At 27.5% G+C, this 10,026-nt stretch overlaps 3 protein-coding genes across 3 annotated transcripts; all 3 read left to right on the top strand.

The window, feature by feature from the left end:
- Nucleotides 1-353: 353 nt before the first annotated feature.
- On the top strand, nt 354-1,632 carry LOC136080090 (uncharacterized). The gene is made up of 2 exons (XM_065796698.1): nt 354-444; nt 524-1,632. The coding sequence occupies exons 1-2, from the start codon at nt 354-356 to the stop codon at nt 1,630-1,632; spliced, it is 1,200 nt and encodes a 399-aa protein (XP_065652770.1).
- A 1,190-nt stretch (nt 1,633-2,822) lies between these two features.
- On the top strand, nt 2,823-4,284 carry LOC136080089 (uncharacterized). The gene is made up of 2 exons (XM_065796697.1): nt 2,823-3,552; nt 3,650-4,284. The coding sequence occupies exons 1-2, from the start codon at nt 2,823-2,825 to the stop codon at nt 4,282-4,284; spliced, it is 1,365 nt and encodes a 454-aa protein (XP_065652769.1).
- A 1,788-nt stretch (nt 4,285-6,072) lies between these two features.
- On the top strand, nt 6,073-6,543 carry LOC136080088 (uncharacterized). Its single transcript, XM_065796696.1, has one exon. The coding sequence runs from the start codon at nt 6,073-6,075 to the stop codon at nt 6,541-6,543; it is 471 nt and encodes a 156-aa protein (XP_065652768.1).
- Nucleotides 6,544-10,026: the final 3,483 nt, after the last annotated feature.

The raw sequence follows: 10,026 nt of genomic DNA, 5'->3' as shown, positions 1-10,026 counted from the left end.
GCTGCTAAAAATACTGCAATAGAAAAAGGAAAAAAATTAATTGATAAAGTATCTAAATCAAATCTTGATAAAAAAAGTGAAGAGATATTATCAAACTTAATTAGATCTGGAACACAAAGTAATGAAGCAAATCTTAGTAATTTAGTATATGGATCTTCAATAAAACCAAAGAAATCAATTCGAAGTGAAAATGCATTCGAAATCAATTCGATTTTCAATTTTCAATTCGAAATCAATTCGAAAATCAATTCGAAGTGAAGTGAATTGAAGAATTAGTTAAAAAAGGGAATGGGGTCAAATTATTTTAAAAATTCAGTATCAGATAAAAAAAAAAAATTTTATTTTATATAAAAATGACAACTTCTGAAGTATTTAATTATGATGAGCCAGTGAAAGATGTAGGAATTGAAAGATGTCAATATTATGCCTATAATCCGATAATTGGTACAAATCTAAATAGCGGAGACATAAGAATTACAATTGATCAAACTAATTTATATACTATCTAAAGCTTATATTTTAGTTAAAGGGACACTTCTTAAAAATGATGGCGCAGCTTATGCTAATACAGATGTAATATCTTTAATAAATAATGGTATCATGTATCTATTCGATAGGATTTCATATAAATTATCATCTACAGATGTAGAGACAATTGATAATCCAGGTGTAGCTACAACAATGCTTGGATTGTTAAAATATTCTAACAACTTTCAAGTTTCAAAGGGATTAAATCAATTATGGTATAAAGATTTCTCAACAACAGCATCGCTAACAGATAACGTTGGATTTGCAATTAGGCAAGGAGTAATAATACAAAAACCAACTACAAAGGGAGCATTTTCATTTCGTATACCTTTAAACCACATTTTTGGTTTCTGCGATAATTATGACAAATCTGTTTTTGGATTTATACAAACATTAACTCTTACTAGAGGAAGTGACAATAATGCCATATTTAGAGCTAATAATGTAGTTGCTGGTAAAGTTGTTCTTGATAAAGTAGCATTATACATTCCACAGTTAGATCCATCATTTGAACAAGAATCTAAACTTCTCAGTATGATATCATCAAAAGTAACTATCCAATCAGCTTACAGAGAGCGTCGTCTTAATAGTATCGCAGTACCACAAACTACATTATTTAATTGGCAACTTAGTCCAAAGGCATCTTTTGAAAGACCTAGATATGTCATTGTTGGATTTCAAACAAATAAGTTATTAGATCAAACAACAAATCCTTCATTATTCGATCATTGCGACTTGCAAAATATGCAAGTTGTTGTTAGTAATAAAAATTATCCTGAGCTTAACTATAATCTATCATTTCCAAATATGAAGTATTCATTAGCTTATGGTACTGCATCTGATTTTAGTGAAAAATTTTATAAAACTAGTGACTTGATTACAAATGGAAACATTCTATATACTGAATATAGAGATTTATTTCCAATTATGGTTTTTGATGTTAGTAATCAAAGAAAAAGATTAGATTCATCAATAGTAAATATATCAATTAATGCAACATTTAATACTGTAGTACCAGCAAATACTATGGCATATGCTCTTATAATATCAGATAAATTATTAAACTTTCGATCAGATGGAAACAGGTTTACTCAAATTCATTAATTTTATATAAAAATGAATTAAAAAATTTTTTTTCTTTATATAATAAAAATGTATTATACTAGAAAAGATTTATAAAATCTATTGAGAGAAAATAGTATAACAAAAACATCAGACAATTATGTAACATTATTAATGCTAGCTATAGATAATAAGTTGATAGATAAAGATAAAATAATGTCAAAAGTAGTTGAATCAACTGATGAAAAATTATATTATATGCGAAAAAGTGATCTTATTAATCCATTATCTCCGAGACCAGTTAATAAATCGAGACATTCGCATGTGACTAATATACTTGATGAACCAATTCCATTATCAGTTCAAGCACCTATTTTAGTTCCTGGACTATTTTCAAAGTTGACAACAGCTGCAAAAAAATGTATGGTCTTATGTCGTCAACAGTTATAATGATGTCTTAGAGTGGGTTAAACCATATATTCCAAATCCAATTAAGAAGAAAGTAGAAGATACAGGATCTGATATTAAAAGAAAAATAGAATCAATAAAATCTACAGTTTCTAATACAATGTACAAAAAACAAATAGAATTTAAATTGTCACAATCAGCAGTTAAAAATGTGACAAAACAATTTACAGTTAAAGGTATAGATGGATTTGATGTTTCTTCATTCATTAAAGATGCTAAGAAAAATGCAATTAAAATACTAAATAAAAATAGAGGATTGAAAGTGAATATAGTTATCACTTGTGAAATGGAGAAGACGAGTATTACAGGAGAAACTATAACTGCAGATGTGCCGTTTACAACTAAGAGTTTAAAAGTATTAGAATCTACAAATTTAGATGAGTTTTATGAAGAAGCAAAGTCTAAAATTTTAGAAAACTTATCATCATTTCAACAGCTAGGATCAAATTGGAGATTTGTTTCTATTATAAAGATGGATATAAATATGATAGAGTATAATCCTCTTAAAGCAAAATCGTATGTTCCATTAGATAAAGATTTAGCAGCTAAAAAGGCTGTTATTAATATAAAAAATGAAGATAATGATTGCTTTAAATGATGCATAGCTAGATTTTTAAATCCAACAAATAATCATCCTGAAAGAGTTGATAAAGAGCTTAAAAATGAAGCTGAAAAAATAAATTGGGATAAGATAGAATTTCCAGTTTCACTAAATCAAATTACACTATTTGAGAAAAATAATCTTGATATCAGTGTCAATGTATATGGATATGAAAAGGACTATAAATGCGAGAATTCAGTTTATCCTTTTACGCATTTCAAAAGATAATGATCGCAAACATTTAATAGATTTACTATTAATCTCAAATGGAGAAACAAATCATTACTGTTTAATAAAAAATTTAAGCAGATTACTTTCATTGCAAACATCAAATAAACATTGCAAAAAACACTATTGTAGAAATTGTTTATTAGGGTTTAATTCTGAAGAATCATTATCTAATCATAAATCGTATTGTAAAACACATGATTCAGTACGCATCGAACTTCCTAAATCAGGTTCAACAATCCAATTTGTCCATTATTATAGATCAATTAGAGTTACATTTGTAGTGTATGCAGACTTTGAAAGTTTTATTAAACCTATTAAGACTTGCGCGCCCAATCCAAATGAATCCTATACTAAGCAATACCAAAAACATTTGCCTAGCTCTTTCTGCTACTATATTAAATGTTTTGATGAGAGTTATTATCAAGGTAAATTAGAAACATTTACCGCAAATAGTGAAGAAGATAATGTTGCGCAAATATTTGTTGACAGATTAGAAGAAGATATTAAAAAGGTTTGTAATAGGATCAACTTTAAAAAGGACATGATATATACTCATGAAAATAAGAAAGACTTTAATGAAGCAACTGAATGTCACATTTGTGGAGAAGATTTAGGAGAAGACAAAGTGCGAGATCATTGTCACATTACTGGAAAATATAGAGGTGCTGCTCATAATAATTGTAATTTAAAATATAAAATTCCAAAATTCATTCCAGTACTATTTCACAATTTATCAGGTTATGATAGTCACTTATTTAGAAAAAAAATTATCTGGAGGAAAATTAAGTTGCCTTCCTAACAACAAAGAAAAGTATATTAGTTTTTCTAGAGAGATTAAAATTGGAGAATTTACTAATAAAGAAGGTAAGAATTTTGAAATTAAGCGTGAACTTCGTTTCTTAGACAGTTATAGGTTTATGCCATCTAGCTTAGATGCATTATCAAAAAATTTAACAAAAGATCAATGTAAAAATATTGGAAAATTGTATTCTGGGAAACAATTAGATTTACTACTAATAAAAGGTATTTACCCTTATGATTGGGTAGATTCTGTTGATAAATTTAATGAAACCCAATTACCACCAAAAGAATCGTTCTTTTCTAAATTGAACGATGAAGGTATTAGTGGTGATGATTACTCACATGCACAAACTGTATGGAATGAATTTAATTGTAAATCTTTTAGAGACTATCATGACTTATACAATGTTTCAGATGTGCTTTTACTAGCTGACGTATTTGAATATTTTAGAGACGTTTGCATGAAAATTTATAAGCTAGATCCAGCTTGGTATTATACATCACCAGGATTAGCTTGGGATGCTGCATTGAAAAAAACAAAAGTAAAGTTAGAATTACTTAGCGATTATGATATGATACTAATGATAAAGTGATTATGATATGATACTAATGATAAAAGCGATTATGATATGATACTAATGATAAAAAATGGTATAAGAGGCGGAATGAGTATGATATCAAATAGATTAGGAACGTATAATAATAAGTATATGGATAATTATGATAAAACAAAACCATCAACATACATTCAATATTTAGATGCTAATAATCTATATGGGTGGGCGATAAGTAAGCCACTTCCAACACATGGGTTTAAATGGATGGATGAAGATAAGTTGAAAAACTGGAAAAACACTCCATGTATACTAGAAGTAGGTATAGATTATCCTGAACATCTGCATGATGATCATAATGACTACCCACTTGCTCCTGAAAAGGTGAAATCGGATAAAGTCGATAAATTAATTCCAAATTTAAATCATAAAAAAAACTATGTGATACATTATGAAAATCTAAAATTGTATGAAAGATTAGGATTGAATATAACAAAAATCCATAGAGGAATAAGCTTTGAAGAAAGTGCATGGTTAAGTGATTACATTGAACTAAATACTAATCTTAGAACTAAAGCAACAAATGAATTTGAAAAAGACTTTTTTAAACTGATGAATAATTCAGTCTTTGGTAAAACAATGGAAAATATTGAAAACAGAGTCGATGTTAGATTAGTAACGAACAGGGATGAAGCTGTTAAGTTAGCATCAAGACCAAACTATGAAAGTAGAGCAATATTTGACGAAAGTTTAATAGCGATTCACATTAAAAGAACTAAATTAATGTACAACAAACCAATTTACTTAGGAATGTGCATATGAGATTTGAGAAAAACTTTAATGTATGAATTTCATTATGACAATATAAAGAAAAAATATTCAGATAGAGTAAAACTATTATTCACAGATACTGATTCATTAGCATATGAAATACAAACAGAAGATTTCTACGATGATATTAAAAATGATATTGAAAGTAAATTTGATACAAGTGAATTTGATCCAAAACATCCATCAATAAATAATGGATTTAAAATTGATCGAAATAAAAAAGTAATTGGAATGTTCAAAGATGAAGCAGGCGGAGAACAAGTTGAAGAATTTGTAGGACTCAGATCCAAGTTGTATTCATACAAAATTCATAGAAAAGAAAACAAAAAATGTAAGGGAGTAAAAAAGAATGTTGTTAAAAAATATATAACACATGAAGATTATAAACATTGTTTATTAAGTAAAGTAGATCAAGTTAGGAAAATGAATGTAATAAGATCCCATTCACATGAAGTATATACTGAAGAAAAAAATAAAACTGCATTAAGTGCAGACGATAATAAAAGAGTTATTTTAGAAGACGGAATTCACACTTTAGCATACGGGCATTATAAATTAAGGCAATAGGCATTAGGGCAATAGGCATTGAGACGATAGGCATTAAAGAAACACAACCTCCTTTCACCCAAAGTCATACTAAACAAGATAGAAAAAATGACATAAATATTTTTTATATGTTTAAAATGAGAATAAATAAAAAACAAAAAGTAATATTAAAAACTTTGTTATTAGACGATCATAAATTAAAATTAATAAAGATATATACAAATAATATTAAAGAAATTAATCAAAAAATAATAAAAGCTGTAAAACAATATTACAAATACTACGGTGAAGAATGTATTAATAATGTTGATATTTCAATCTATTTCATACAAAACACTGATAAATATGATCCATTTATAAACTTGTATAATATTATAGAAGTGTACATATAAATTTACAAAAAAAAATTTTTTAAAAAAATGATATAAATAATTTTCTTGCGTATATAAAATGGAAAATAGAGAATTAAAATTAAAAACTCTTTTACTTAGTAAAAATGAAATAATTATATTTGCTAATAGAGCTGATAAAGATTTAATAAACAAAGATATAAAAGATATAGTAAAAGACGCTTACTGTAATAATGATAACGTAAACTTAGAAATCCATTACATCAGAAACATTGATAAATATGACTTAATTTCATATTATGATGATATCATAATATATAAAACTGGACGTATTAGTAAATATAAAATAGTTCGTAAAGAATATGAAGAAGAAATAGAAGAGCCAGATAAAGAGTCAGATGAAAAGTCAGATGAAGAGTCAGATGAAGAGTCAGATGAAAGCTCAGATGAAGAGTCAGATGAAGAGTCAGCTGAAGAGACTGAAGAGACTGAAGAGACTGATAATACTAATGTAAATATGAATATTGTAATTAATTCTAAGAAACTAAAGAATCTAACAATTATTCATTAATTTATATAATAAAAAGTTTATTATATATAAAATGGACAAGTTTATTAATGTTGAAGGATTAGCCTTACCAAATGAACCTCTAACTAATTTTCAATTGATAGAAGCCGCAAAAAAGAATGTGGAATATTAAATACAGGAGATTCAAGTACTAATGGATTTCATTGGATTTGTTGGTATAAAGACGATAAAGTAAAGTACACTTTTGACTCTTATAGCCAACCTCCACCATCTGAACTTGTTGAATACTTACGCTATCCTGTTTATTATAAAAGTGAAGGAGAAAGAAGAAATTAGATAGAAAAAAAAAGAAGAAATTAGATGAAGGATACGATTTTCAAGATATTATTGAAAACTTATTGAATGCAAAAATATAAAAAATCAAAGATTTTTCATGAATCTAAAAGATTTAAAAAAATTTTTCATATATAAAATGCCTGTCAATATATTCGGAAGAACTTCAAACTCAAATGCACAATCAATAGTAAACGGATTAACAATGTCTCAAGCTAATAACACATTTCTTAGAAGAGATGGACTAAATAGTATGACTGATAAACTTGATATGATTGGTAATACAATAGAAAATGTGCCAACTCCTATACATCCAAATGATGTTGCTACAAAAGATTATGTTGACCATATAGTACCTACTTCTCACATTTTAAAAATAGTACCAGATTCAAGTTTAACATGTCTTGGATCGAAAAATCAATCTCTTCCACCAAGTACAGGTGATAAGGGAACAGATGCATACATTATATCATTTAATAACAATAGCAGTGGTATCCTAAGAAAACTATGGCTAGCATCATATAAATCTATTACTACTGGACCACCTGTAGCAGATAACGTATTTCTTAAAATATATGCAGATGGCGAACTTCGCATAGGAAACTTAGCTTATACTACAACTAATACTGGAATGGATACTAATGGTCTAGCCTGTGATTTATTATGTTCTCCACTTGGTGGCCCATTTTATGCTAACTCTTTGCAAGGATGTAATATGCATACTCCTACTCAATTTGGAGGATATTTTACATTTGATATGCCATTTAAACAAACTTTAAAAATTGAACTTTATAACGCTACTGAAGCTGCTCTTAAATATTGGATACAACCTTTTGTTGCTAGAAATCCATCATTACCACCTTACATCGTAGATCTTACTTTACGGCCTGATGTATTTAGATATACTAACACATCTTATGGTAGTTAATATATATTGATAGATACTGCAGGAAAGGGTAATAGGGTTTATTTAAAATATATTAGAATGCATATTATTGTTATATCTGGAAATTGGTGGGAATCAAGAGTACGAATGTATGATGGTAGCGCTCCTCCTAAACATGCTAACAATACTATAACACCTTGGACTCCATACAACTATGGTAATTATTCATTATCTAGTGGATATGTAGATGCAAATAATCAGTCTAGTAATAGTACATGTATTTTCATATCATCTGGATTAGAAGATTTTTATCTTACATCGTGGAATAGTACCAATCTTACTTCATTTAATAATGAAGAATCTGGATTATTAGCTCAAATAAACTCTAATGGTACTACAGCATCATCAATTGATTCAGCAACTACTATCTCATTTTACAGAAATTTTAAAGATTCTATGCGTAGTGTTGGTCAAGGAAGAAGATTGATAGTCACATTAAACTCTGATGATGAACAAGTTGGACAATCAGGAAGTTTTCATGTCATTGGTGTAGCTAACTATTACAGTTAAAATCGATCATAAAAGTTGTGGTCAATTTTATATCTTAAAATATATATAAAATTGTGGCTGGATAAATGGTCAAAAATAAAGCCCAGAACGCCCTTTTTATACTGCTTATAATAATTAGTTTATCATCTCGGATTTCAGAAAATATCTTCAGTGTCAGGAATTATTAACGGTAGAGTGAGGAAAGTTTGAATCTATGAAAAGACTCTTTTATTTGTCCTTAAAATAGGCTGAAAAAGGGTTCAACAATGCGCTTATGAAAAAAATGCAGTAAATCCCAGAGGCATCTTCTTAAAAGTGAATTTTTTTTTTATTATTATACAGCAGCACCTTGCAGCTTTACAAGAACTTCCTTCATTATAGGTTCCGTTTGATTTGTTGGGACTCTTTTTTTAGATCTGGTATGGTTTTTATAACTGGTTTTTTCTTTTTTCAGATCTATGGCCTGGTTTCAGTAAATGTTTGAAATGCAAGACATTCAAAGCATAGTAAAATATACTCAGCAGTTGTTAAGCACTTCAGAGCGTTGAAACAATTTTTTTCACTAAAATTTTAGACCTATATTATCACTAATATGTAAAGAAATGTAATTTAAGATAATGAGTTTTAAAAAAAGCTGTTTTAAAATAATAAACGTAAAAAAGATTTAAAGCTAATTTTTTAAAAATTGTTAATTTAGAGCTAAAAATGACGACAGACTTTGCGCATCTTCTACTTTTGGGCCGAGTCAAAAAGGGTAATCAATCATAGATTATTTTCCCTGGCATAATTTCTGATTATTTGCTTTCTAACACCATGGGATTAAGAGTGACTCCAAATTTTGTCTACGACTTTATTTTGACTCCAAAACAATTGGAGACAAGTTCTATGGACTGCCACTAAATACTAAACTATTGAAATTGTTTTCTTGACGATTTAAATGGGAAACAAAAATTACTTTTTGTGATTTATATTTAACAACATATTGTTTGTGAATATAAATTACTAAAATAAAATTTAAAATGTCTGAACTTTTAAATTTTATATTGAAATGAATAAAATGTCAAAACATTTGACATTTTTTCAAATTAATAATATTATGTTTTCTAAATGTTATCCTAAATGTTTAAAATGTGAAAAAATCTAACATTTTTTCATAATAATAATATTATAAATCCTAAATACTCTTTTTTAATGATTAAAAAAGAAAATGCATATGTTTTTGAAATTAATTAAAAAAAATTTTTTTATTTAAGCTGTATATTTTTTATTTGAAATAAATTTTGGAGTTTACTTTTAAATTAATTTTTGTATTTTATATTTAATATCATTTATGTGTATGTGAAAATATTTGTTATTTCCGGTATATCAGGGCCTTAATGACAAGATAAACAACTTTTTTGTCTTACTTACTTTATATTATTAATGTAAAAGTAGTAAATGTTTTATTAATGGCTTACTTTATTAAACAAATAAATGCTACGTCAGCCAACGCATAGTGGGCCGGAGGTGAGCAAAACCCTTCAAAATCAACTTTTATATTGAAGTAATTTCTTTTTGTAAATGTAATCTAGAGACCCCCAGCACTCTAAAACTGATATAATTTTTCCCCTACTGTGTTTTTTGAGCTCAGTATATTAATTTTATCACAAAAGCGGCAATATTTTATTTTTCAAATATTGGTGAAAATGTAAAAAATCATTCAAAAAATGAAATATGAGGCCAGCAAGAGAGTTATACAACATTTTAATTTCTTAAAG

Source organism: Hydra vulgaris, chromosome 05, assembly GCF_038396675.1.
Source record: "Hydra vulgaris chromosome 05, alternate assembly HydraT2T_AEP".
In the NCBI taxonomy this organism is placed as follows: Eukaryota; Metazoa; Cnidaria; class Hydrozoa; order Anthoathecata; family Hydridae; genus Hydra; species Hydra vulgaris.
Note: the sequence above shows the minus strand (reverse complement) of the source record. Positions and strands in the feature narration are given on the sequence as shown.

Coding starts and splice junctions, on each gene's coding strand:
- LOC136080090 (XM_065796698.1), top strand. CDS start 354: ATGACAACTTCTGAAGTATTTAATTATGATGAGCCAGTGAAAGATGTA. Junction 445..523: donor TGCCTATAATCCGATAATTG/GTACAAATCTAA, acceptor CTTATATTTTAG/TTAAAGGGACACTTCTTAAA.
- LOC136080089 (XM_065796697.1), top strand. CDS start 2,823: ATGGATATGAAAAGGACTATAAATGCGAGAATTCAGTTTATCCTTTTA. Junction 3,553..3,649: donor CATTACTGGAAAATATAGAG/GTGCTGCTCATA, acceptor TCACTTATTTAG/AAAAAAAATTATCTGGAGGA.
- LOC136080088 (XM_065796696.1), top strand. CDS start 6,073: ATGGAAAATAGAGAATTAAAATTAAAAACTCTTTTACTTAGTAAAAAT.